This window comes from Drosophila innubila, assembly GCF_004354385.1.
Source record: "Drosophila innubila isolate TH190305 chromosome 3R unlocalized genomic scaffold, UK_Dinn_1.0 2_E_3R, whole genome shotgun sequence".
In the NCBI taxonomy this organism is placed as follows: Eukaryota; Metazoa; Arthropoda; class Insecta; order Diptera; family Drosophilidae; genus Drosophila; species Drosophila innubila.
In genome coordinates, this window is record NW_022995380.1 from 1,542,480 (window position 1) to 1,570,477 (window position 27,998).

The following is a 27,998-nucleotide window of genomic DNA, read 5'->3' on the forward strand; positions in this document are numbered from 1 at the left end:
AGGCTATGCTGATAACTGGCTTACACGACATGTTGGGTTTTACAAAGAGACTATCGTCACATCTTGTTGGTCCGGTGGGTTGATATATGATCAGTAAGCCAGTTTTGTTTTTGTCTTTTCTTAATTTGGCAGCACTCATCACTCAGTAATTTTAAAGTTTTTCTTTTCATCAACTTTAAAAAAAACCAGAACTATATATGAAATAGCTAAGTTGGCAAAAGTGGCAGCACTCACTAAAGTGCGATGTTAAATTTCTGTTAAGTTAACATCTATTCTCGACTGTTAGCTAGTGCGGTCACACCGTAACCGGCGCTCAATTTAAATTTTGTAGTTTTTTTTTAGCAATAATTTGGCAAAAACTTAACAATTTAATAAAAAATTTTACTTTGAAACTAGAAAATAAGTGTGAACTTTTATATGAATGCTGGATGTTTTTTGTGCCTCAGGGGGAGAAGTTTCGTAAGAAGTTGAATCCAAAAATTTGACAAAACTCTAAAAAAAAAATTGATCAAAAAAATTTCAAAATTCTAGATTAAAAATTATAGAAGTTTCAGTCGACTTTGGGATTTGATCTGAAAATGGGCTTAAATCCGCGAATCCAGCCTGCCAACCAATTGTATGTTGCGACATGACTATTAACACAAGTTGGCAGCACTGAAAGTTGGCAACAGTGAATTTTATTGCGAATTCTATTTTAATATAGTTAGAATAAAGTGTTTTAAAGTGAAAAATCTAGATTCTGCATTGTTGCTATAATAAGTGAATCGACTAAAGTGCAACTCTATTTTTAGGAATTTAAAGCTCAATTTCGCTTTGCATATACAACTACAGCTGCATGACAATTTCTGATGTCGGCGTCACAACGCGGCCGCGGCATGAGAAAACAACAAACTAATATCGCTCTCATGTAAAATATATGTATAAAACGAGTTAAAAAACGAAACTGGATTCAATGCACAGTAGCGGATTCTCGAAGCGCTGATGCCATGTCGAGTTCGGTGTTTAGCGAAACGGCCAGTGCCAGGCCAAATGGCGCCGATGGAGATTCCAATCTGGTCGTGGTATATAGCAAAAATGGCATATCATTTGACGAGCGAGCTATTGAAAATATCATGGGTAATATAAAATAAATTATACTTTGAAATGTGTCTTACACAGGTGTTTAATTTTAGAAGAGAAATCAATATCAAGCATTAGCGTTGTGCGGTTAACGTCGCCCACGCCAAGCATGGTCGAACAGGAGGAAACTGAGCGCCTGGAGGAGTTGGAGCGTTTTCTTGAAACGGCTACAGACCGCGAAGACTCGGAGGCAGAGAGGGATACCGATAATGAGAGTCAAAGCGGCGTTGATGAGCTAATTAGCGAAAAGGATCATGTTACTGGGGATGATAATGAAAACACCGGTGGTGAGAATAATGATGATTCTACAGAAAATGAAGCAGAGGCGCCTAAGGTTAAAAAGCGGCCCGGTCGCAAGCCGAAGGCGCCTAAAAAACAAAAGAAACGACGAAAACCAAAGGAACGTCCACAAATTGTTGGACTCAGCGTAGAGCAGTTTTACGCGGATAACTGCGCCGATATGGTGGTGAAAAATGCTCTTAGTATGTCGCCAAGTCAATAAACAAATACTCTTACTAATTTACCTTTATATCAATTTCAGAATTGGCTGGACTGTCCATTTTCAAACGCACGCCAGAAACAGATTCCCTACTGGAGATTATCAGAAACGATCACAACTACACGCCATTTACTTCACCGGAACAAATGAAGGCCAAAAAGACGGCTGAGAAACTGATGATGGAAAGGCAAACAGTACAAGGACGCAAATTTATCGTGCAGACTCAGCCTCACATGAAAGTGTTGAATGCAAAGAAGCGTTTCCAGGTGGTGCCTTTCAACCAGGTGCAAACGACACCGCATCATCCTCCCAGACAACTGCAACCAGTGCCCAGGCCACAATTACCCAAGCAATTGCAACCGCCGCCAATAGCAAAGCAACAGCAAACACTTATTGTGGCGGGTCCACGACCAATTCGCAGTAGTGTCAAGGTGATCAGTTCTGCGGATGACCTCGTTGAGGATGATGAAGATGCCAACAGTTCGGCAACCGCTGACGAGGAGAATGCTGACACCGAGGAACTTAGCGAACCGAGCGATGCATCCCGTGAAACTGACAACGATCGAGACAGCGACATTGATTTTAAGATGAACAACAGCCGTAATTCGAACAAACGCAAGCGCATTAAGAAACTATCCAAGCGACCACAAGCACAGACAACACGCGGCCAGATTGTGCATATACCTAAGATGTCACAGCCACCTGCAGCGCCACAATTCCCTAATTTAAAAAGACGAAAGGAGCAGTCGGATAATAATTTAATAAGTCCAGCAATTGGTCAGATTGTTCAACTTAATACTAAAGCGCCAACATCAGTGATCGCCTTGGGTCGCAGTATACCGAGTACATCGTTTTTAAAAATGCGCCCGACTCATAAATCCCTGCCAACAACATCTCCACTAACGCCTGAAGCAAGCAGAATGAGTGCGTCGGCAGCCGCCTCCAAAGTGCGTCGAACACCAATTGTCCAAGTGGGTCATGTGCTGAATACACCGCCAGGTGGATTTGTGACGCCGCCGCAGGACATTAAAGAGATTATAATAAATAAGAATCTATCGAGCCCCAAGGGTGTGTTCACCAATTTAAACAGTCTGCTGGCTGACAATAACAATACGACACTGCTTACATCCTCACCGGATCTTGGCAAGCAGCGTCTACTTGCTGCGCCCATCACACCCAAATCGAGCTTAAACACTATGTCACCGTCGACGGCTGCACCATCTAAAGGGTTTATGCCCATTGGCGTGGAGACGGCGACTTCTCACAAGTTACCCGCACAGATTGTTATCGAAACGCATCAGAGCTCCTCTGAGTTGGCAGCCGAAAACGACAAACAACTTGATCTCATTAACTCTATAGTTCAGGATGAGTTGCTGAAGGCTTCGTTGGTCGACCAGCCACAAGCGAGTGCCGATGAGACCATACCCAAGTTGGTCAAAATGCTAGAGAGCAGCGCTGCGGGCTTGGAGCCAAAAGTAGAAGTCGTTAATGTACCACAACCGTCCGATTTTAATACCAACATACAAACAAACAATACTGCTGTGGATAACGTTGACATAGCCAATGCTCGTTTGCTAGAAACGCCAGATGAGGATGAAATAACTGCAGATTTTCTGCAACATGTTGTGGGTCTCATAGAGGAGGATAAACAGTTCGAGGCCGAAGTTGTTAAACAAGTGCTGGCCAGTACGGAGACGGGTGGCCTTGATGCCATTGCAAACGCTGTGGCGCCACCAATCTTCGGCACGGCACCCCAGTTGTCGACTCTCCCGCAGGTATGTTTAAAAATCTGTGTACAATTGAATTACGTTACACGATTCTATATTAAAAATACCAAAATTAGGAGAACAAAATATGGAAACCAACAACTAGAAAAATAAATAATTGAAAAAGTTTATATTAGTAAATTTCGAATCAAATAGTTATGATTTCGGTTGTTGTACATTTTCTTTAAACTATTTAAAATAGAATATACATTAAGAATTATTTGAGTGTTTTAGAATTTGAACAATTAAATATAAAGGACAATCTAAATCTAAATCTCATCTAAATCTAAAAAGTCAGATAACCTACTTTATCCTATTATTAATAAAATAAATTATTATTTTAATTATTGTACTTTTTAAAAAATAAGTAAAAGGGTATATTGTGTGCGTTGGAATGTATGTAACAGGGAGATGGAGGCATCTCCGACCGTATAAAGTATATACATTCTTGATCAGCATCAATAGCCGAGCATCAATTCGCAAATTGCGAAAAACAGTTCGTTCGTCTGTAAGCAAAGGGGTCTCAGAGACTATAAGAGATAGAGGAACCAAATTTGGCACACAGATTTCTAAAAACCACCACACCCACAGTTTTTAAGATAATACGTATTTTGTGCTAATTAACGTTATCTATTAGTATTATCTATTATCCCACATCGAACAAGCAGAACGGCAGTTATGGCTAGTTAAAGTTTTCAAAGCAAAACAAGTATTTTCTTTCAAGTACTTTTACGTATATTAAAATAAGTAACGGGTATCCTATGGTCGGGATCTCGACTATAGCCTTTCCGACTAGTTTATATTTGAATTAGCTTTTTTTTTTTTTTTTTCTTTTTTCCCTTTTTTTTTTTTGGATAATTTTAAATTTTATTTTTAGTTTTTAGGTATTTGTTTCTGAAATTCTTACAATAAGATTCTCTATATATTACTCTTTCAAAGCCGCAGCCTGATGATTTCCCCGCCATCATTGTGACGAATTCTTTGACCAATTCACCCATGGCCAGCAGCACGCCCTCTCGCAGCATAGCAACAATATCATCTATGTCATCGTTGTCGTCACGGCCTGAGGTGAAGGTTGTGAGGGGTAATGGCCGTGTTATTTACCTGCCACCAATTGAGGCACCCACAACTCGAGCAAAGCGGCGTGCTCAGAACCCAGGTTCATCGACGACCACGTCGGATACTAGTAATATTTCGGTGTGTGAACCAATGTTGGATAACAGCCAATTGGCCAACAGCAGCTTTGAAAGTGACAGTTTTCTGTCACAAATAGGCGGTGTACCAAGAAAACAGTTGACAAAGGATTCTGCTACAAGTGTAAGGCGGCCCAGAAGGGAAAATAAGCCGAATATCAGTCAAGCCAATGATGCGGATGCCTCAGAATCTCAAGAGGACGATGATGATCCCAATAAGTAAGCATATCTGGTCCAGAAAAAGATAATTAATATTAAAATGGAAATATTTTCAGACTATGGTGCATTTGTCGTCAGCCGCACAATAATCGATTCATGATATGTTGCGATCTTTGCGAAGACTGGTACCACGGCACTTGTGTCAGCGTTACAAAGGCCATGGGTCTGGAAATGGAACAAAAGGGCATTGACTGGAAGTGTCCCAAGTGCGTTAAAAAGCAGGAGGAAAAGGTAACAAGAAATAATCATCTAAATATTTATTCATTATTATATATTGGTCACGAACGTCATGTCCCTCTTTTGCAATTAGTGCCTTAATTCTAAAGCTATCAAGTGTTATCTACTTGGTAAAGAAATTGTTTATTGTTTCTTCAAATATCTTAGCTAATCTCAATTAGGTAATTTCGTATACATTATTTAATATAGATTTTTAAATGATGGGTTGAAAATAAACCTTTAGTATGTAACCAATGTCTCAGTTTGTATATTTCTGACTGTCGTATACATTCCAAAAGAAGTTTGGATATTAGCTAAAAATAAAATTTCGGTTTCTGCAAGGATATTAAATATTCGGATTTCCAAAGATAACCTTGCATTCTTGTTTTATATTAAACTTAAAATTGTTTTTTTAATTATTTAGAACCAACCACGGATCACGGACATGTTGTTACCCAAGCAAAACTCAGAGCCGACGGAGAGTGCGACGTTACCTAAGCAACCAAGTGACACCAAAGTAACAACGGAGCCTCAGGAACTTACGCCTAAGAGGTTGCCGGTTGTTTCAATGGCCGGAATGTCTTTACCAACAAGCACATCAGTAATTGCGAAGCAACCGAAACGCCTGCTTATCACAAAGCCACAGCCTAAAATGTTGCAACAGCAACAGTTGCAGTTTATAAAGCTTGGCGGGAACAACGTACAATCCACGTCGGATGTTGCCTGTGTGGTTTGCAAGCGTCCAGCGCGGATCAACTCAGTTTATTGCAGTGACGAATGCATTCGCAAGTATGCTCAGTCCGCCATCCAGGCACAGACTGTGGCCAAGACACCCGAGCCCGCCATTCAAGCGATTCCCCAGGCGCCACTGGTAAATGCTCTTGAGACCAAAAAGAACAAAAAGAAGGATCTGTTTGAGGATGTGCTGCGACAGGCTGATTCAGTATCAAAGGTAGAGCGGGTACGTAATTTAAGCTATAGTAAATCGTAGTTTTTTGACCCTTAAACTAAAAATTCAAAAAAATATTGGAGGCATTTAGCAGGGTTTTCAATCAGTAGTCGCTCCTTTACATGTGATGAATCAGTATTCAATAACTGTTGAATGGCACGATACCATTTTATTATAATAAGTCTACTACGTCCTTTGAAAGTGCGTAAAAATCTATATTCATCGTAAAAGAATAAATTAGTATCAGGTATCACACTATTTGTACAATAAATTTTTGATGATACCCAAACAGGAGTCATGATTAGGGATCAAAGTTGATCAGCATTAACCGTCCAACTGGGTCCGTATGCTTAAACAATTAGATTTCATACATTGTATGAGCTAGAGTCACCAAACTTTGTATGAAATAGGTTCCTGTATATCATACACGTAAGCAGTTGAATTCGTGGTAGATTTTTTAAGCTCCGCATGGAGAATAGAAAGAAATACAAGAACAAGAATCAAGACCTAATATCTATTGTATTACAATTTTTATTTTTTGAATTTGCAGATCAATGTGTTTGAGCGTCGAAGCGGACGGGCCATTACAGGTCACATGGCGCCCAGTGCACAGCAGCTGAAGAAATGGCTGCAGGATAATCCTAGTTTTGAGGTAGTCCAGCCAGGCAGTGTGCAGGCACTGGAAATAGAGGTATGATCCATGCAAGTATTGTTTTCTTTTATTACTTTTAAAATTATTGTGTAATAATTATTTTATAAACTAAACGATCAGAAGAAAAAACGGTTTAATTATTTAATCAATTTTTTTTCACAGCGACGTCAAAGTAAGCGCATCCCGGAACTGTCTTCGCCAGAGTCTCCAGCATCAAAATCTCCTTTGTCAGTACAATTACATAAACCTGCTGAAGCCCCTAGCAAGTCTATTCAGCTGCTATCACCCTTGCCCAACACGTCCAGGAAGGAGAAGCTCTTGGTCAAGCCCACGACTTCCCAGAGGCGCTCGCCTGATAAGAACAATACGGAGCGATCTGTGAACAAGTCACAGCCAGAACCCATACGGCTTAATGTGCGTCGCACTCTTAAGGAGCAGGTGCTGGCACGTATAAAGGAGGCACAGGCAGCTGCTCAGCCAACAAGCAACTCCGAGTGGCTGTCGGAGACGGAAGTGGAGCATTTTGTGAAGAGAGTGGAGTCGGAAATGTATCATTCGTTTGGACGCGATGTGAGTGCCAAGTACAAGTCCAAGTATCGATCCCTCATGTTTAACATCAAGGATCGCAAAAATAAAACACTTTTCGAAAAGATATGTGCCAAGCAAGTGGAACCCAAGCAGCTAGTTAGAATGACACCGGCTGAATTAGCCAGCCAAGAGCTGGCAAAGTGGCGGGAGGAAGAGAATCGTCATCAGTTGGATATGATCAAAAAGTCCGAGCTGGATTTGTTGTCATGCGCACAAAACTATATGGTAAAGACTCACAAGGGTGAGGAGGTTATCGAAACGAAGGTGGACGTAACGCTACCAGACGAGGAATTGGAGCAGGATGCAAATAATGATGTGCTGGATAGCTCCGATAGCAAAAAGTTATCCCAGTCTACGGAACCATTAAGCGTCACAGATGGTTCCAGCAAGGATATCGACCTCGAACGATCCACACTCAAAGAGAAGGTCGCCAAGTCGAGAGAAAAGGAGCGCAGTGGTGAACGGGACAGAGACAAAGAAAGGGGACGTGATAAGCGTCACAAAAGCCACAAGCATCATCATCAGAGTGGCACTAAAAGAAGCCGCAGTCGGTCTAGCAGTCACGGTCGCACCACGGAGAAGCGAGGCCACAAGAAGCATCATCATGAGCATGATTTGGATAAGGATAAGGAAAAGGAGCAGCTATTGCGCGACAAGCAACTCGTTAAGGATCGTTCTGATAAAGTTCAATCTCCGCTGCACAAGAAACAAGCTGAAAAGAAAGCGGAGCCTTTATTGGCTTTCAGTTTGATTGACCAAATTTTGGAGTCCGAGAAAACAGTCGAACAGGCGGCCAATTTAATACAGCCCACAAAGCAGACTCTGAAGTCTGTGCCTTTGTCTGTTACAGTTGCGACAAAGCTCACAGTCAAACCGGAGTCACGTGCATCGAATTTAGATAAATACGGTCGATATCTTCAAAGCCTGTCCAGTCCGGCACTTTGGTCTGGCAATTTGCATATGGTGGATGTCACTGATTTTGATGTGGTCATTCATCCTGTGCACGGCGACACAACGCAACTGGCAAAGCTTCTGCCTACGAATTTAGATGTCATTGGTCGCATAACGCGTGTTAACGTCTGGGACTATCTTAAGAAAATTAAGAAGAGTCCAACCAAGGAGATTGTTATTGTCAATTTGTTTCCCGCTGCTGCCTCGAACACCTTTAACTTTGACAGTTTCTTCGAATATCTTGATTCGCGGCAGCGACTTGGTGTTCTGGGCGCAGATTCAGAACAGATTCGTGATTTTTATATATTCCCTTTGGGTAGCGGCGACAAATTGCCCAGTGTGCTACATACAACAGACACTGTGCCCTTTTATGAGGATGCACAACGTCCAAACACGCTGCTGGGAATAATCGTACGCTGCTTGAGCAAACGATTGGTTAACATGAGCCAACCGCAGCCACTGTCATTACCCACTGCCAGCAACAAGACTGCTAAGGTAGGACTAGTATACATATAAATATAGATTTTGGTCAACTATACTAATAACTAAAATGTTGCAGGTATCAAACAAAACACGTACTAGGACGACATTCACTCCCCCCAGCAGTCCGAAACGCAAGCATAGCACGCATTCGACAAGCTCCAGGGATGATGAGTTCGATATTGATGCAATCATCAAAGCACCCATTGCCAAGTTGCATAAAAGTGAGTAGATTGAATGCCCAAAATATCAAACAGCTATTTTAATAGAAATTATATTACAGCAAACGTTTCAATAGATTCGAGAGCTAGCTTAGATGATCCCAATGCACCGTATTCACCTGGCGGTAGCTCTGATGACAACGACGACACCTTGCCAACGTCGATTCCGGGCAACAAGAATGATCTGGAGCGCAAGGTTGATGAAATTAATAAGCAAATCGCTGCCCAGCGCATGGAAATTGCTGGCCTACTAAATGTCGAGTCATCTGTAAGTGATTGATCAATAGCATCCTTAATAGCAATTGTACTAAAGCAATCGTTTTTTTTCATAGGTTTTAAATAAACCCTCGTCATCAGCCAGTGTGCTAGCCAACATATCGATTCCACCTGATCTGACTAAGATATTGGCCAGCATTAAGGATAAAACTGAGACAAATGTCAAAGCAATGTCTGCTGATGATGAGGAATACAATCCAGAGGATGTCATCACCTTAAGCAGCTCATACGGCATGGGTAAGTTGTTTGTGATCTACATAAAGTTTAAACTAAGTAAATATGTGTAACTGATCGATCGATCATTTGCAGGAATTCGAAATCCGGATAGTGCAACCAGAACCAAGAGTCGCTTGGCGCAGCTAAGTGAAGCTGAGCTTCTTAGTATGGTGCCAGACAATCTGGTGGATCTGCCCCCAACGACATCCACCAGAAGCGATGAGCCCCCACCGCCTGGTGTTTAGGTTAAGAATATGTTCAGTACGATAACAATAGTTATAATCTAGTTGATAGAATTAGCGCGTGTACGTGACTAGCTTTCATTTACCTGTTATAGCTTTGAATGGAATTCAATTATTCATTTGCTTTTGATTCTCGCTCCTGAATTACGAGTACGCCTTTCATTTTGTACATTCTCACACTCGACAAATTGAATACCATTTCTGTATTATATCCAGTAATCGGAACAATTGAATATATGTCTTCGTTCGGATACAGTTGGTTTATATTTTTTATTAAACAAATTATATATTAACATAATTGCGGTGTCTTTGCCAAACAGATTCAGAAATTGTAGTGTTTTAATAAGCATACCAACTAACCTTCTAAGTACGTGTACATTTTTCTTAAATACAATACAAATAAAAATAAAAAAAAATTATACACGTAAGTAACATTTCTAATAGGGCTACTATAATTGATATTGCTGTTATTTATTTATTAAATAGAGTGATTAGTTGACCTCGCAGGGATCATGCTGGCTGTCGAAATGAGCACAGGATATCTTGGGTCCATTGTGAACTCGTGGAATCGCTATGCGGAATAGGATGCCAACCGGCATGCATACGCAAATCTTATATTGAACGCTGCCGGTGCGTAGACCCAGCTCTGAGCTGACAATCGGTATGCGATCCATATCAAGGAAGATTCCTGCACCTGCCTCGAATACAGTGGCACCTTGTGTAGAGTTAATCGAAACGTGATGCTCGACCTGTAGCTCTATTGTAGAGCCATCGAAAAAAACCCCTTCGGATCCCTTGATGGCAATGTGACTGTCGCTATCCATGACCAAAGGGACGCCAACTGGACTGGTAATCCGACTTGTACTAGCTACCTTCGTCTTTAGCACCCCATCCATTCCGGATGGCATGCTATATTGTGGACGATGGGTCGTAAAGATTGTTGAACGATCGACTGGGTCTTTGATTTCAAACATATTTGCTTGTATGACAATTCCATCCTTATTAAGCACAACACGATCGCGTTCAGCACTATTCGAATTGCGGAAGACTCGTAAATGCACTCCACTGTCTTCGCCGTCGCTGCTAATCGATACAGGGATATCGGCGAAGCCATGAATTCCAATTGAATTGGTTTGGATACGATCCAAATCGGTTTCATCGTAAAATTTGATTAAATCCATTTCGGGAATTAGCTCCATGCCCTGCACCCCCTTTCCTAGGCGTAGCACACCCATAATAGTTAGGGTCAGTATTAAGTTGCCAATGGTCAGCAATAGAAGAACTATCACAGCGGTCCAAAAGGCAAAACTATTGCGACCCTGACGACCTGGATGTAAATGGGAGCAGCTATCATCATCGTACGAGCAATTCAATTTCTCGTCGAAATAATTATCAGTGTCCGTCTTCGAATCGATGCGACCCAAGTCCATTTCGGCACCTCCTATTGGCAATGTCACCGACAATGCAGTCTCCGAGTTCGCTTCATCTGAATATGATGGCGAAGGACCTCTTACGAAAGTGTTTTCAAATATGTCCATTTTTCAAATGAGTATTTATGTTGAATTGCCTCTGGCTAGGCTATTACTAGTGCAACTCTAGTATGTATGTTGTATCCCCAGAGATACAAAAATAGTACATATCTACTTTGTACATATTGTGTAGATATAAATTCCGATTTTAGGACATGCGCATTAAATAATTTTCTTGGCGCCAAATGAAAGCACAATTCGAGTAACCGTAACAAAACATCGATTGTGTGTTTTGATGATGTTGATAAGCCATTGTACGATGTTATTTCACCCTTTTTCTCAAATTATTAAAACTTTTTAATAAATTCGAATATTTAAAAAAAAACCGCAATTTCGAAATTTGATCGGAAAATGGGAATGGACCTTTTCTGGGAACCAAGGCTGCTGCATCGTTTTCGTGTTAAGGTTGCCACACGTTATCGATGACTTTTTCTGGTAGAGTTGGGTTTTTATGATCACTCATTTAGTTCAATTTTCAGTTGGTCAGAGTTGGCGCCATGTCGTTAAATTGAAATTTTGGATATTGCAATTATTAAAATTCCACAACTTTGGAATAAATTAATAATTTTAAGAAAATTTAAAATTCGAAATTACATAATATTAAGGTAAAAATTTTATTAAAGGTTTGAGGCTTTTCATCCCAAGGGGAGAGAAGAAACAAATTTAATTGTGGAAAAATATTAACAAATGCAGAAAATTCTGCAAAAATTTTAAAAGTTCTATCTTCAAAATTAAGAAATTGTCAAAAAGGTAAGAGGTAGGTAGGCTACTAACTTTGACATTTGACCCATAATGGTGCATATTGCCAGAGTGGCAGCCTTTCGGTCGGGTGGCAGCACTTGGTCCAGGTGGCAACGTTGTGGGTAGAAAAGCGTTTTGCAGAAGAAATATTTTCGCTTTTTGTAAAGTGTAATACAAAATTATCATAAATGTCATCCTTTAAGGTAAGTAGATATTATTGTTAATAATAATTTTAATATATATACTAAGTGCCATATATTTATTTGAATATAATGAAGCCGATTGATCCAAAACGTGATGAGATTCGCCGATATCTTGAACGCGGAAGCGTTCTCGATTCACTTACGAAAATCTTTATACGCATAATCAAAGAACGTCCAGAAAACCCAATGGAGTACATACGAAACAATATTGGCATGGTGCGCCATCAACATGACAAATACGAGCGTCTATCGCAGGATCTTCAGGAGGCGAACGAGGAAATTCAACGTTTGCGAGCCATTATAAACAGCATAGATCCTGAAGTACTTCAGAGTCACGTACCGCACGTTCCCGTCGAATCCGAGGATTCCGAACCAGTGACAGCTGCTCAAAAGGATGTGGCATCAACCGAGATTCCTGAAAATGTAACAGCAATCAAAACTGATGAATTGGCAACAGCTGTCGAGAATTGTCACATTGAGGAGAACAACGTGGCTGCTGATGCCAAGGTCGATAGTGCAAACCAAAGCTCATCCGTCCAAACTGAGTCCACCAGCACTAACAATACCGAGTAAAATATTCGCAAAATCTCTTACTCTAAACATCCCATTAGAATGCATTCTCATAGAAATGATACCAGTTTGTAAGACTAATTAATGAATAAAAAGTATTTTCTTAAATGTAAATAAATGCAAATACCTTTAATGGTACACCAGTTGCTAATGCTAATTTTTTTTTTTTTTTATTAAGAGAAGGATATTTATTTTTATCATTAGTGGGGTTTCCAAATATTTATTGAAATCAGTTTTATAATTCATACACATTGTATATCATTTGTTTATTAATATAAAGGATTATTGGTAATACATATTAATCATAGAAATTTACTTTGTTTAAACACATCTTAAAAATGATACAGGATGATAAACACAAATTACAATGTACGTAAGTATGGATCGAATTATAACAGCTGTATCGAAATTGGAAAACAATAGCGGACATGAGTAATGTACCAATATTTATAGACAGCATTCTGCTGGACGAACATAAACTGATGTATAATTTTAAGGTCAAAACTTAGTGTTTAGTTTAACTTCTTGGCAAGCGTTCATTCTTTAATTACTTTCATCCCGTTCCTCAATTATTAATGTCATAGTTTTAAGGCCAAATAGCTGTTTTTTACAAGGCCCTTCTACATTTTTGTGACTGGCTGTGCTTCCTTCAGTCACGTTGTCCGTATGCCTGTCAAAATGTCTGTTGATTTCTGTGAATTTTCTTGTACTAACGTTTTAGTCTCTCGTGTTAAAATTGGACAAAACATATATGTACATGCATATGTGTAGGTCGCTAAACGACTATGGTATAGATATAAGTGTAGGTGTAGGTATATGTTAATCGAAATAAATGGTTTCTACATAAGTTTATGCCTGGTTCGAATGCTTGTGAATGTTTTTTTTGTATTGTTTTTTTAGTTTAAGAAAATCTCTTTATTTCTTAAAAGATAATATTTGATCCTGGATTGGATTGCATATTTTGTTTCTTATTAACGCCGAGCATTCGGTTCCTCCCTCGGTCGTCAGTATTTTGTGGTGCTGTTTGTAAAATTAGATTTGCCATTGCTGCCGATAGAAAATCAAGATAAGAATTTGATAGAAATGTTATATTACGTTACTCGCATACTTACGTTGAATCATATAATTTCTTATTGGTTTCTTGTTGTTGTTTGCCTGCATTGAATAGAAAAGTGTGTGTGTGTTTTTGTGTTGGTTTAGGGAGTTTATTGGTGACATTACTTTTTACGTTTATCTGCTGGTTTCAAGATCTGGAATGAACACATTAGTGATTCATCCACAGACATCATCGCACCAGCATTGTCAAATTCGCCACAGTAATTGGGGGCCGAGAAGAGCGTGACCAGTTGACGCTTTGCGAAGAACTCATAGCCATCCTCGACCACCTGATGGGCGCGGCAAATGAGATCGAACTCGTGCTTCTCCAAGAACTTGGCCACAACTTCGGCGCCAAAGGTGAAGCTGACACCACGATCGTTTTCGCCCCAGCCCATGGTATCCTTATCGGGATCGGACCATAGCAAGTCGCAAAGCAGTCCTTGATCTGGCACGTCCGTTGGACGCATAATGCGTCGAATTTGCTCCATCGATGAGAGGTCGGGACTGAGACCGCCATGGCAACAGAATATCTTCTCATCCACAATGGCTGCCACTGGCAAGCAGTTGAAGCAGTCCGTGAATGTCTTCCACAATTTGATAGTGTAACGGCGCTTGCATTCGTCGTAGAAACCGTAGATGCGGTTTATGCTGGCGCACTCGTGGTTACCACGCAGCAAAAAGAAGTTCTCCGAGTATTTGATCTTGTAGGCGAGCAGCAAGCAGATGGTTTCCAGCGACTGTTTGCCACGATCCACATAGTCGCCCAAAAACAGGTAATTCGATTCGGGTGGAAAACCACCGTACTCAAACAAACGCAGCAAGTCGTAATATTGGCCATGTATGTCGCCGCAAATCTTTAACGGTGCTTCTAGCTCCAACAGTATGGGCTGCGAGAGAAATATCTCTCGCGACTTCAGACAGAGGCCACGAATTTCGTTCTCGGAGAGCTGAACGTTTTTGCCTGGCCGTGCCCCACGCACTTCCAAAAGTCTTGATATGATGCTGTCGATATTCATAGAATCGCCCATGTTTATGTTTTTGTTTCTGTTTGGTTTGGTTTTGCTGCGCAATTACTGTGCTTCAATTTTCCACCAAAGAAGGGCAAGTGGCTTTCAAGTATATTTTTCACTATAAATATTTTTCACAGCACAGCTACTACCAGAAAATTTCTCCAGTGTGGCCGCACTTCACAAAAAAACACACAAGGAAATGAAATGAGCAGTTAGTCAGACTCTTCACACACAATTCGTCTCGCTCCCGCAGCCCAGGTAGCCTTTGTGCCCGCCATTTGCGTCGTTTGGCTTTAACAAGTTGGTGTAAGCAAGACAACGATAGTTCAGCGTGTAAAACATTGCCAGATTGATGAAAAACATTAGATAGCAACTCTGGCTTATTAACAGTAGATTACCAAATCATTTTAACATAACTGTTAGCAGTTTCTGGCTATTATCAAAATTAAATTGTTAGTAAAATTCGAATTTTGCCGAAAATATGACATTTTTAAGAAAGTTGAGATTTATACAATTGCATATTTAAAAATGCAAAAAAAAACTCAAAACTCGATTTGTGGGGGCGGAAGGGGGCGTGGCTTAAATTTGAAACAAACTTGATCTGCGTGTGGTCGATAGAAATTGGTTACTTTACCTCTATTAGTCTCTGAGATCCTTTTGTTTATAGAGACGGACAGCCAGTTTTTCGCGGTTGCGAAGGCGAAAGGGGACGTGTCAAAAATTTAAAACAAACTTGACCTGCTCCAACGCATTTGGAGTCTATGGATGAAAGTTTGGTATCTCTATCTGTTATAGTCTCTGAGATCTAGGCGCTCACACAGACGGACAGACACACATGGCTATATCGACTCTGCTGTTGATGCTGATCAAGAATATATATACTTAATTAGGTCGCAGATGCCTCCTTCTCCCTTTTTAAGTAACGGGTATCAAAATCGATAAAATTCCAAGAGAAATTCAGCAAAAATTAAAAAAATTCTAGCTTCTAAATTAAGAAAACTTTCAACGGAAATTTTGCTGGTTGGCTGGGGACTATGACTTTTTCCTCTTAAAAGTTGGCAGCACCGTACAGAACAGTTAATTTTGACATTAAAAACGGATAATGTACACTTGCTATATTTTGCATTTGATAATTATTATAAATAATAGTTTGATTGGCGGACTTTTTATTTTTTCCATAAAATGGTCACACAGAATTCCAATGCGCTACTCTAATTCATAGACGTAGAAGTGGCGGCATCATTTAGTGCCAGCTCTAAAGGGGACAGTCAGTTAATTAAAGTCAATTGAATCCAAATCCAAAATGTTGTTGCTCGATATAATCAGAAAAAATGTATGCAACGAGGTATATATAATTGCGGAAATTGGCCAGAATCATCAGGGAAGCTTAGAAACGGCTAAATTGATGATGCTAGAGGCAAAGAAGGCGGGTTGCCATTGTGTTAAATTTCAAAAATCCGATTTAACAGCAAAGTTTACACGATCCGCCCTTAATCGAGACTATGTCAGCGCCCACGCCTGGGGCAAAACTTATGGAAAGCATAAAGAATATCTAGAATTTTCTAAAGAGCAATACCATCAGTTGCAAGACTATAGCTATGAAATTCAAATCGATTTTACTGCATCTGCCATGGATGAGGCAAGTGAAAATACTCGAATTATTGATAATTTGAAATGATCCATACAAATGTTATATATTTTCAGAGGTCACTGGAATTTCTTGCAGATTTAAAGGTACCTTTTATTAAAATTGGCTCAGGAGATGCTAATAATTTTCCACTACTAATAAAAGCTGCGAGCTTGAAAATACCTTTGATTATATCGACCGGTATGCAAACCATTTCAACAGTTGATAAAATCGTTGAAATAATGGAGCATGCTGGAAACGACAAATATGCCTTGATGCACTGTGTATCTTCATATCCCACAGCACCCAGCGACTGCAATTTGCAGATGATACCAAAACTAATGCGACGTTTTCCTGATGTTGTCATTGGCTACTCCGGACATGAGTTGGGTGTATGTATTACTAGGGCTGCCGTTTTATCGGGCGCGAGGATCATTGAGCGACACTTTACTTTAAACAAGAACCAGAAAGGCTCGGATCATCTTTGCTCTCTGGAGCCCAACGAATTGTTATCTCTGGTCCAGAGCATAGAGCAGTTCAAGTATAAGCAATTTCTTCTCATTCCTACTTATAATGTTAATGAAATACTTCAAATGTTGGAAGAAAATGACGAACATTTAGAGGCAGCGTTGTCCGAGGTAACCAAGAAGGAAATTTTGCAGAGTGAATTGGCTTGTCGTAGCAAGCTGGGTAAATCCATTGTGGCTGCTAGGAATCTGGATAAGGGTCACAAACTTCGAGCGGCAGACTTGTCAATTAAAGTTAGTGAACCATCCGGGATATCTGCCGATAGATATTTTGATATAATTGACATGAAACTAACGTACAGTGTTGATGAAGATAAACCCATAACTGAGAATATGCTGATGCCATAAATCAGCGAAATTTACTGTTTTATAATCGACTTTATAATAAATTATAAATCTTATTGTTGAAATTACTCGGCTGCATCATCGCTTCCTTCATCTTCATTTTCATTCTCGAGCATGTCAATATCTTCCTCAAGATCGCCTTCCTTCTTGTCTATCGGCTTCTCATATACGGGTGTTAAGGGCGATACGACCACTCCATTCCACACGGACATTTCCCGTACGATGCTAGTGTTGCCCTCCAATCCCAGAATATGCTTATAACCGCCATGTGCCAACACTCGAAGTAGCGTCTGTGCTGTATAACAGCAAACATCCTGTTGCTCCAGCGTCATTGCAGTGTGAACACGAATATGACCAGGTTCGGTCGGATCGGTAATACCAGCTGACCCTGGAAGGAATAATCCCGCAGACAGGAGTTGAAACACTCTACGAAATGCCATATTGATGGGCAGTGCTTGGCGTGATGGGTTGTTCATGATTGCCAAGTGTGCAATCAAGTCCAGCATCCAGGATGAGAGCGGCGAGAAAGCATCGAATCGCTTTGTTAGATCCTTCAAAATACGTATCAAGACTTTTATGGACGAATGGTGAGCATTCTCCTCGAACCAGCGAGTATGTCGAATAGCGGCCAAGTGGCTCTGCATCAACTTGTGATCCATATGAATCTCTGGCTCGAGTTTTCGCAAATTTTGCGGCAAGGTGGCAATAAGTATGCGCACCTTGGCTTGGACGTTTGATACATCGAAGCCTCTGTCATGTATTTGTATTGTATGTTGCTCTCCCTTTGCTACCACTTCGGTTTTCATGCCATTCTTTAAGTCCGCCTCCACCTTTTTGGCCAGCGCCTCACATGCTTCCTTCGTGGGCAGTGTTTTGAGTATAACAACGACGTCGGCCACATTGTTGCCAGTAAGAATTGTGCCCTTCTTGAAGGATCCCACTTGGCGCACTTCCTCTAATTGCTGAAATTATGTTATTGCTTTATTCTGACTAGGGTATTTGTTTCTGTGGAAACTTACACAAGTATTAAAATCACCAGGAGCAACGACCAAGTTATCCAAAACAGCTTGAACCTTAGTAACCAAATTGCCAATTGCAGTCTGTTCCCCAGGAGTTGGACTCAAGTCTTGGTTACGTTTCAACAATGCCTATTTGAAGACGAAGTAGTTAATTTAATTCAACATTCTATGTATTTTTTTTTTTTTTTATTGATTTTACCGCAGTCAACGCAGAATCATCCACAGCCGGTGAAACTTTGGGAAAAACAACTTCGGCTAAAGTCAAATCGAACGGATGCCGCGGTACAAATGTTTTTTTAAAAGGCGGTCGAATACCACCGCGCATAGGCCTACCGCCTCGAAGCGCTCCGCGAACCATACTTTTATTGTAATGATTAATTTTGGCAACTTTTATATTTTAATTCAGCAACCACCAATCTTCTTTTACACACACGGCTTTGATGTTTCTCGATATCAATGATATTGGTTGCATCTTCAACAAATCGATATTGTATTTGTCTCAGAGCTGCAAATCTATCGATAATGTGGAATGTAATGTCGGGGGTACAAAAAAATTATAAAAAAATATTAAGAATTCGACAAAAATCTAACACATCTCAGCAAAAATTAGAAAAATTCTAGCTAAAAATTAAGAACATTTTTGAAGTTCATCCTCATTTTTAAGTAAGAAAATCAAACCAGATCGCAAATTTTTACTGAGTGGCAACATAAGATTTTTTTGCTTCTAAATGCTGGCAACACTGGGTTACAGCTCCGGTTTTTGCTTGTCATTTCTGTTTCTTTCGGTGAGAAAATCGTCGGCGTCTGATTTATCACAAAAAATTATTGTATCTGAAATTAAGGCCAATAATTATGGCAACTGAACGTTACAGCTTCTCGCTAACGACATTTAGGTAAGTGGAATTAAAAAATACCTAATATTTGTTAGAATCTTTGTACCTTATAAACCTGTGCGAATGACTGGCATAAACACAACTTTTCGTAATAATTTGCAGTCCATCAGGAAAGCTTGTCCAACTTGAGTATGCTTTGGCTGCTGTATCCGGTGGCGCCCCTTCGGTTGGCATAATGGGTAAGACTTAATATTATTTGCATTGTTTTGCGTTTTGTCAGTATTCCAGTTTTCTCTAGCTTCAAATGGCGTTGTTATTGCCACGGAGAACAAATACAAGTCGCCACTTTATGAGGAGCATAGTGTTCACCGGGTTGAAATGATTAACAAGCACATCGGCATGGTTTACTCTGGCATGGGTCCTGACTATCGCCTTCTGGTGAAGAAAGCACGTAAAATTGCGCAGTCGTACTACCTGATCTATAAGGAACCGATTCCGGTATCACAGCTTGTGCAACGTGTGGCTACACTCATGCAGGAATACACTCAATCGGGGTAAAAATTAAAATCTTCTTCAAACTTAAGCATCTACAATGAACTCCTTTTAGTGGTGTGCGTCCTTTTGGTGTATCACTATTAATTTGCGGCTGGGACAATGACCGACCATATCTTTACCAGTCGGATCCGTCAGGTGCATATTTCGCTTGGAAGGCCACTGCCATGGGGAAGAATGCTGTGAACGGCAAAACCTTTTTGGAAAAGCGGTAAGTCTTCTATATCGTTAAGCATCTGATAAATCATTATCACAATCGTAATTTTGCAGTTATAGCGAAGATCTTGAGCTGGAAGACGCCGTGCATACTGCTATTCTGACTCTTAAGGAAGGCTTTGAGGGAAAAATGACTTCCGATAATATTGAAGTTGGAATCTGCGATCAAAACGGCTTCAAGCGCCTGGACCCAGCCACAATTAAGGACTATTTGGCCAACATCCCATAATTATAAGCATTTATAAAACTCGAGCAAAGCTTTTATACGAGTACGGAAACAATAAAAATAAAGATTGTAAGTTTTGGTTTCTTAAAATGAATGAACAATTCAAGTTGTGTTCGGTTTAAAATGCCTTAAATTTATACAAGTTTAGTACCAGAATCACTGTTGCCAACATAGCTAGTGTTGGCTCTTTTAAAGTACGAATGCTAAAAGAATTTGAAAGTTGATATTTGCCATAAGATTTGGTATTTCTTTTACAGATTTATTTTTTTTTTTTGGCTTTTTTGTTCTAAAACTTCGTGCAAAACTTTCACGCAAACTCAATTGAGCAATTATAACTAATGTAAACAATATAATCAAAAAAACAAGTGGGCGGTTATAGTCGAGCACGCTCGACAGTAGGATACCCTGTGCCCAGGTACTCGGTACTGAGGTTGATTTTCGACCAATTGTTCCTATGGCAGCTATATGATATATGTAACCGAATTAAACCAAATTTGGTCAGAATGTACAAAACCTACTAAATGCATTGGTTAAGATATCTTAAAAAACAAAAAAGTTTTTCATACTAAAAGTTGATTTTTGACCGATCGGTCCTATGACAGCTATATGATATAGTCGACCGATTTGAACGAGCTTCGGTCAGGATGGATAGAACCAAGTTAAATTCATGTTCTATCAGTTTGGTTAAAATATCTCAAAAAACAAAAAACTTTTTTCATGCTAAAACTTAATTTTTAAGGTATCGTTCCTATGGCAGCTATATGATATAGAGAACCGATCAAAAAAAAAACAAACTTGATCTGCGTACGGTATCCAGGAACCTACTTACCAAGATCGACGCATTCAAACAGACAGACGGACATTGCTCAATCGACTCGGCTGTTGATCCTGAACAAGAATGTATATACTTTGTCGGGTCTGCCACGCCCCCTTCTGCCTGTTACATACATTCTGCCAAACACATTATGCCATTTTTGATCATATTTTTTCCACTGACTATTTAAAATAAATATCAATGCCTCCAAATTTTGGAAGAGTTTTTGGGACAAAACTAATAAACGTCTAAAAGTAGAGACACAATGAATGGTGTCTTTGCTAAGACGCACTGCTTGGAATGCACTGCTTTCCGCTGATGTGCTTAAATTCTACACACCATGTGTGTATGTGGATATAAATTTATAATTAAGAATTTATTAAACAAATAAATTTTTAATTTTTTTAAGGAGTTACAAAAAGCAACGCAAAACATGTAAGGCTCTAACATATGTTGTTTGCATTTAAAAATGAATTTGCGGCTGATTTGGTTCTGATTTGGTGCTGTCATTTATAATTCCCAACTCATTATTTGGCACTCGGTACAAATAAATAGCACCCCCTAATAGCATTACCAGGCCGTTTCGAGTTTTTCATGCTTGTCTCTCGGGGTCACAAACGAGCTCCTGGTAGCTCTAATAAATTGACCACCCTGGGTAAAGTCCCCGGGCCTAGGATAGAAAGTATCAAGGCGTAAAAAGTTGTAGTGTTCCTACAATTCGCCTATATTCCGCGGTAATTCGCCTTGCGTACTCCAATGAAGAGAGACCTGCGAGGGTCTCGAATTGTTGCGCTCGGTTGACTGCGGAAATGTGCCAGAGTTTTCATCAGATATAGGCGAGTAGGAGGCGTTTTCCGCCACTTACACGAAATGGGGCTTACTTTGAGAAACTTGAATAAGGCTTTTTTTTAAATCTTGGTAACTTGGTTAAGTTTGATACAAAAAAAACATTTAATTTTGTTTTTCAATTTCTTGTTTTCTGGATTATTTATTATTATTATTATTTATTAATACAATTCGTGATTTTTAAAAGAATCGAACTTACAATAATGCTTTTACTATTGCTTTCCAGAGTTTTCAATATTAAGTAAAAAAAAATAAATAAAAGCATATTTAACTATCTACTGTTTTTCTATTCGAATTATTTATTATAATAACTTAAAATGCAAATGTAAATTAAATAATCTTAAGTATAGAGTAACATTCACATGAGACACCCTGTGTAAACTACTGGACGGCAGACTAGACGCTACACGTGGCCCATCTCTCCAATCCACCACCTGCCTCGGGTTCGCAAGTCCGTTTACTGTCTTCGCTGTGCACAACAAAACAATACGCAAACGTTAGGCGCGATTATACAAAGATGAAAGGGGCTGTTGTTGTTGACAAGCGTGCATGAAATGGAAATTTACCAGAGAATTACATACGAAACTCACGTTATTGCGTTGTTTATTTCAATCATATATTGCTATTGTATCATTTTAAAATGACATTGTTTTTGGTTACTTGAAGGGTTTTATGCAAAGGATAGTATTCTACTTAACGCATCTATTTGATATCATCCTCACTGTCCGACTGTCATACTGTTTCTGATCAGCTGTTACCTGAGTAGATCCAATGATTTCTACACATATTGTCGCTGAGCGTAATTCAGCTGTAGTCTGGTAATATGTGTGTAATACACCTCTACCATTACACGTTCTGCTGCTCTCTTGACTTTCGTTTTAATGTATGTGGTGGCGACCGCTTACGTTCCAATCGGAACTCACCAACACAAGCAAACGATGCGCCGCTCTCAGCGCTGAAGCAAGCGCAAAAGAGAATTCAGCGTAAAATTTGTAATGGTATTACAATAACTTATACTATTACAGAAACTGTTGCTCTCTCTGCTTGTGGACTCTCTGTTTACGTTCTCTTTCAGTAGATCATTGTGAACTTTAAAACAGCTGACCGGATGGCTCGTATACTATATTGTATCTTTCTATATCTTACAGGTATTTCACATTTTCAAAATGAATACGAATTATTAAATATTTAGAATACGTTTCAGCTGCTTTCTGTTACTAAATACCAATCCGATCGTCTCATAATGTCCGTTTCTTGCTTTTCGTTAATGTTCGGTATAGAGAAGCTGCACTGTACAAAGATACTGTGGTGTTCCACACATTTATGCAGTCAATATTAATAAGAAATTTAAAAAATATGGATTTTATTTCACATACTTATTCAGTTTTGTTTATTTTTTGACTTTTTTCTCATCTTTTGGGCATTTTTCTTATGTATTACATGTGTGTGTATAGGTAATGACATCACTTTCGCATTACGAGAACTTAGAACATAGCTAATACTTAACTACTTATATCAGATCAGTTATCGTGTAGTTTGTGCATATTGTTAAGGCTAATATTTACAATTTAAAGAATACACTTCGATGTTAGTCATAAATTCTCCTCCTCTTCCTCTAGCATCGCATCCAGTGCTATGAAATATCGATAATGATTTTGGTATATTCCACATGTAGTACTCGTACATCCCTTGTGGCCGAGACCAAAGCCACAATCAAATATTCAGACAACGAAGCTTGGTGTCCGGTATTCGGGATGTGAACTCGAAAGATGGCGGGCGGCGAACATCCTCGTGTGAGTCGCGTCGTATGCGGTCAGGATTGCGACCCATTACAGACGACAGTGGGATATCTTTGCGATAAATCTCCTCCAGCACTAATCGCTCCAGCTCGAATAAATGTTCATCCCGCACTCCCGGAATCTCCTCGTGCATGAAAAGTGCCAAGCGCAGCAGATATTCCGCATTATGGCCACTAGGACCGCGACAATTAGCGATTTGTTGTGCTATCACTTCCAATGGTGCATCACCAAGCCAATGTCGATTCTCCGGCGTTGCCACATAGACCAACACCTCGACGGCCTCTCCACCAAAGGGTGTGTCATGCGAAGCGACGCGGGGAAAGAATTTTGTTTCGAGTGTCGCATAGCCACCTGTTGAAAAGAATGAAAGGATTTTTAAGTTAGCTCACACATAGATAAGGTTTAAATATTGTAAATGCTTACCAAGTGTGCACTCGCGTTGCTTAAGATACTCTAGAGCCGTTGAGCCCGTTATTCTGTACGCACAGCCCCATGTGATGCCCTGTAAGCAATAAAAAAAAAATTTATTAAAGTTAACGAAAAACATAAACAGTGTTCAACTAAACATAAACGTAGCCTTGCACACTAATTAAACCCATATCTGCTGCGGATTTTTACCTGGCATACTCCAATGAAGAGAGATGCGAAAATGTGCTAGAGTTTTTATCAGATATAGGAAAGAAGGAGGCGTTCTCTCGCCTCGAATAAGGCTTATACAACTCTCCCTGTAAACTAATATAAAAGAAAATATCCAGATGCTTACCTCTTTGTCTTCCACAAGTGTTGCGACACGTCCAGGCTGTGTGGAGAAAGAAAGAAAGAAAGAAAGCATATTGTTATAAAGTAAATGCGTTTCCATTTTAAATGATGAGGGTGGAGAATGTTGGGGGTTGGGGTTTCGAGCAGTTGGCACGTTCTATTTGTTAACTTGCTGTTGTTTTATAAGCAGATCTTGACTTAATATACTCTTGCAGAGGATATTATAAAACTGTCACGAAACATGTAATACATTAAAGTATATATTCTCGATCAGGATGACGAGCTGAGTCGATATAAGAGAGATATCTTAAGTCGAAAATCAAAGACTAATACAAAAAAATCACAAATTTTTTTTTTTTTATAAATTTTAACCAATTTTTCAGATTATGCAATTAGTATTTACTTACAAGGACTAAGAAAATTTTACTTAAGTCGGATTACTGTATTATTACTGTTTAACAAAGGGCTCTGCAAGGGCATTAAATCTTTGGCGTGACGAAAATGATCTTTTTCCCTTTTATTTTTATTATTTATTTTACATTGTTGCTGTCGTTACCTACAATTAAAATACATTTTGAGTTTGTGCTGCGGATAAATATAGAAATTTTATAAAAACATTTACTGATTATAAGCAGCAACTTGAACAAAGAACATTGTATATGTCATCAAAAATCTACAACATATAGAGCGTATAGAATCTGTGGAATTCCCCTTATTTATTCGTAGCGTTCGTTTTTCAGAAAACCGACAGATATAAAAAGTGTTATGAACGATCCGTAACAAAAGACTTTATAAGAAGGGGACTGGGCTTGAAAGAAAGTGTTGTACTAGAACTTACCTCGTTTTCTGTGCCCCGATGTGTTACGTTGCCCTGCCAAAAGCGTCGGACGTAGCCTCGAATATAGCCAGTAATACACTTGTTGTAGCTAAAACCCGGAATCCAGCAAAGAGAACCATATCCAAAAACCCAGCATGAGGCTATATCGTCATTGTTATTATCTGGCCGATTCTCCTGATTATTGTTGTCATCGTTGTTGTTATTGTTGTTGCGGTTTCCGTTGTTGTTATTGTCATCGTCGTCGCCCAGTTTACCATTCGTAAACAGACTCTTAAAATGGGCGGGTACCTCTGTGGGCGGCTGATGTCCACTAAAATGTGCCATCTTGTGTCCAAAATGTGAGGAAGTCACACTTTCAATTTAGGCCCGTTGTCAAAACGAAATATTTTTTTTGATGATTCTATTTAGATGTGTGTATGTATGTAGATGTTTTCGTTTTTGTGGGTGTGTAATTCTCGGCTTTTATATTGGCATGCTGCTGGAGGAATTTGTGTTGCATGCAATATGTTGCTGCTATCTCACGTTACTCATTTTCAGTCAAGCTTGCCGTTTCTCTGTGAAGCGAGAAAAATGTATACAATTTTTGTCTAATTACATTTAAATATATAAAATAAATAAATCTTTTTTTTTTTTGTTATTGTTGATACATTTGTTTTTATTTTCAAGGCTTACTTGATCAAATGAATGTGTCAGACCACGCGCTTTCTATAATTCCCAATTGCCAAGTATAGTATAGTAAGAAGATTTACACGTCTATAATTGTTTTCTTGTTGCTTCAGAATTTATCACCACTTTCAGCTAAATAGTTCCGCTAGCAGCCGGCAAGGCAAACTAAACCGCGCGACTGCCGATCCTAAGTTCAAATTAAACAGCCGCACGGGTAGTGCGAAACACGAAAACATTTCTGAGCGAATAATATACATATATACTCGTATGTATGTGTATATGTCATTGTACATTTATTGTAGAAAATATATTTATGACGTTCTGTCTAAGTCGTCTGTCTGCAGCGTCGGCGCACTGGACTTATCTCTGAATCTACTCGAAAAATACACACCAAGCTACTCACATTCACATTCACAACATGTGAGTGTATTTGTATTCCTATTTAAATTGTTGTCGCTCTGCCTTCGTCTCTTTTGCTCTTTCTTCTACCGCTGATAGTGAAACTGAATCAAACAAGTTCTTTTAGGGTAAAGCTGACTTGCTTTGAACACGATCGCCCTCTAGAATAATATAATAAGTATTATAGCTTGCATTTTATATTGTTTACAAACCAATTAAATGACACTGCGAAAAAAGACACTTGAGAATTTGATAATCAATAATCATAAATTTAAACGATATCAAGTGGATTTATTTGTGCTATAGCTGAAGCGTTTAATAAAATTAGTTTATTATAATCGTGAATTGATTAGAATTATAAAAATTTGATTTGCAAAATTTCTATTAGGCAATCGCACAGATAATGATCGCACAGAATAATTGACACGAGAAATATTTTTACATTTTTTTATTTTTTATTTATATTTCTATATAATAAGTATATTTCTAAAATAAGAATATATGTTTGCTAACGTCAGATGTAGGGAATTTATATATATTGAAAGCAGTCAACAAAAGAAGTTATACAAAAATATATATATACACGTACGTTTGGTAACGTCAATGTGGGCAATTTATATATATTTAAAGCAGGCGACAAAGGACGTTATAAAAAAAAATGAGTAAAACGTTTGCTAACGTCAGATGTGCACAATATACATCATCTACAAAAGACAAAAGAAGTTATAAAAAAAAATATTACAAACCCCTGAGAAGCTTACTTATTAATATGTTAACAAATACAATTTCTAATAAAAAAAACTTTGAAATTTAAATTTATATGAACATGTACAATCAAGACTGCAAGCCAAATCTTTAAAATTATTTAACAATCGATCCAGTTTATTTTTTTCGTAAGACAAGTATAAACAAAATCTTCAGTTAGAATAAGAAAAAACGGAAAACACTTTGTGTATCACTTGAAACTTGAACTTGAATATTTTTGAATTTTTCAAATTTAATATAAACAAAATGTACATATAGGGAACTCTCTTTGCAGCTTAAGAAGTTTATAACTCATGGAATCTATTATCATATTGTCAAAGTCCAAACTCGCACCACAAAGTCTGGCGTAACGAGATAAGGCAAGTCGCTTTTACGGTATACGAGAAAAATTTTTGGCACAAACTCACACACACATAGACACAGACACACAGAAAGGCTAGTAAATAAACCTCCATTGAGGGAAATACGCACAAGCAATGTTTCCTCTTCTTTTTCTTCTCTTTTCTTAAATAATATTGGGTGTTGGGTGCGAATCTGGGACTTGAAGTTGTTGCAAACTGCGTAGCTGTTAAATAACAATTGGAACGGGCAGACAGAAATGCTGAGCGTGTTTGGAGCTGAGTTGAGTTATATCGTGCTTATCAAGTGGTCGCAAGTCTACGAAAGAAAACACATACATACGTGTATGTACTCGTATTTGTTTTATTTTATTTTTTTATTTTTAGATATTTTATAATGTGCTCATGCATATGTATGACTTGCGCGTGTATGAATATTTAAACATTTTGCAGACTTTGTTTTGATTATAGTCTACCCCACGCAGTCATTTGTTTTCTACACGCTCTTTCTAAATATTATCGTATTTGTGTTAATTTTTCACTCATCTACTTCTTTACGTTTTTTTGCATAATTTTAAGCATATCTATTCGATGACCCAAAAATGCGAATGGAAAATACCCAGCAGCTTTAATAGTGTATTATGTACCTTAAGAGAAGACACACTTACATGTGCGACATAAGATAAATACT

General features: G+C 38.9%; 8 protein-coding genes and 1 long non-coding RNA gene across 9 annotated transcripts; 4 read left to right on the top strand and 5 right to left on the bottom strand.

The window, feature by feature from the left end:
- The first annotated feature begins 695 nt into the window (after nucleotides 1–695).
- Nucleotides 696–9,976, top strand: LOC117790205 (death-inducer obliterator 1). Its single transcript, XM_034629549.1, has 12 exons — nucleotides 696–1,116; nucleotides 1,173–1,601; nucleotides 1,661–3,393; nucleotides 4,324–4,796; nucleotides 4,853–5,027; nucleotides 5,437–5,973; nucleotides 6,512–6,652; nucleotides 6,776–8,647; nucleotides 8,712–8,856; nucleotides 8,916–9,121; nucleotides 9,186–9,366; nucleotides 9,439–9,976. Exons 1-12 carry the CDS (start codon nucleotides 987–989, stop codon nucleotides 9,588–9,590), a joined length of 6,174 nt encoding a protein of 2,057 aa, XP_034485440.1. The 5' UTR covers nucleotides 696–986; the 3' UTR covers nucleotides 9,591–9,976.
- Nucleotides 9,836–11,198, bottom strand: LOC117790207. Its single transcript, XM_034629551.1, has one exon. The coding sequence runs from the start codon at nucleotides 11,123–11,125 to the stop codon at nucleotides 10,079–10,081; it is 1,047 nt and encodes a 348-aa protein (XP_034485442.1). The 5' UTR covers nucleotides 11,126–11,198; the 3' UTR covers nucleotides 9,836–10,078.
- A 748-nt stretch (nucleotides 11,199–11,946) lies between these two features.
- LOC117790212 (c-Myc-binding protein homolog) lies at nucleotides 11,947–12,787 on the top strand. Its single transcript, XM_034629556.1, has 2 exons — nucleotides 11,947–12,060; nucleotides 12,136–12,787. Exons 1-2 carry the CDS (start codon nucleotides 12,046–12,048, stop codon nucleotides 12,631–12,633), a joined length of 513 nt encoding a protein of 170 aa, XP_034485447.1. The 5' UTR covers nucleotides 11,947–12,045; the 3' UTR covers nucleotides 12,634–12,787.
- A 79-nt stretch (nucleotides 12,788–12,866) lies between these two features.
- LOC117790209 (serine/threonine-protein phosphatase alpha-2 isoform) lies at nucleotides 12,867–14,937 on the bottom strand. The gene is made up of 2 exons (XM_034629552.1): nucleotides 13,743–14,937; nucleotides 12,867–13,677 (listed from the first exon to the last, which is right to left on the bottom strand). The coding sequence occupies exon 1, from the start codon at nucleotides 14,754–14,756 to the stop codon at nucleotides 13,848–13,850; it is 909 nt and encodes a 302-aa protein (XP_034485443.1). The 5' UTR covers nucleotides 14,757–14,937; the 3' UTR covers nucleotides 12,867–13,677; nucleotides 13,743–13,847.
- A 1,104-nt stretch (nucleotides 14,938–16,041) lies between these two features.
- Nucleotides 16,042–17,305, top strand: LOC117790213 (sialic acid synthase). Its single transcript, XM_034629557.1, has 2 exons — nucleotides 16,042–16,377; nucleotides 16,443–17,305. The coding sequence occupies exons 1-2, from the start codon at nucleotides 16,042–16,044 to the stop codon at nucleotides 17,238–17,240; spliced, it is 1,134 nt and encodes a 377-aa protein (XP_034485448.1). The 3' UTR covers nucleotides 17,241–17,305.
- Nucleotides 17,219–18,692, bottom strand: LOC117790206 (interleukin enhancer-binding factor 2 homolog). The gene is made up of 3 exons (XM_034629550.1): nucleotides 18,456–18,692; nucleotides 18,257–18,385; nucleotides 17,219–18,199 (listed from the first exon to the last, which is right to left on the bottom strand). The coding sequence occupies exons 1-3, from the start codon at nucleotides 18,612–18,614 to the stop codon at nucleotides 17,303–17,305; spliced, it is 1,185 nt and encodes a 394-aa protein (XP_034485441.1). The 5' UTR covers nucleotides 18,615–18,692; the 3' UTR covers nucleotides 17,219–17,302.
- Nucleotides 18,693–18,997: 305 nt separating this feature from the next.
- Nucleotides 18,998–20,184, top strand: LOC117790211 (proteasome subunit alpha type-2). The gene is made up of 5 exons (XM_034629554.1): nucleotides 18,998–19,149; nucleotides 19,252–19,328; nucleotides 19,388–19,643; nucleotides 19,697–19,852; nucleotides 19,912–20,184. The coding sequence occupies exons 1-5, from the start codon at nucleotides 19,109–19,111 to the stop codon at nucleotides 20,084–20,086; spliced, it is 705 nt and encodes a 234-aa protein (XP_034485445.1). The 5' UTR covers nucleotides 18,998–19,108; the 3' UTR covers nucleotides 20,087–20,184.
- Nucleotides 20,185–22,009: 1,825 nt separating this feature from the next.
- On the bottom strand, nucleotides 22,010–22,487 carry LOC117790214. The gene is made up of 2 exons (XR_004617962.1): nucleotides 22,334–22,487; nucleotides 22,010–22,212 (listed from the first exon to the last, which is right to left on the bottom strand). It is a non-coding gene; the product is annotated as an uncharacterized LOC117790214 (long non-coding RNA).
- A 766-nt stretch (nucleotides 22,488–23,253) lies between these two features.
- Nucleotides 23,254–26,015, bottom strand: LOC117790210 (glutathione-specific gamma-glutamylcyclotransferase 1). Its single transcript, XM_034629553.1, has 5 exons — nucleotides 25,812–26,015; nucleotides 25,140–25,693; nucleotides 24,306–24,341; nucleotides 23,966–24,044; nucleotides 23,254–23,893 (listed from the first exon to the last, which is right to left on the bottom strand). The coding sequence occupies exons 2-5, from the start codon at nucleotides 25,461–25,463 to the stop codon at nucleotides 23,457–23,459; spliced, it is 876 nt and encodes a 291-aa protein (XP_034485444.1). The 5' UTR covers nucleotides 25,464–25,693; nucleotides 25,812–26,015; the 3' UTR covers nucleotides 23,254–23,456.
- Nucleotides 26,016–27,998: the final 1,983 nt, after the last annotated feature.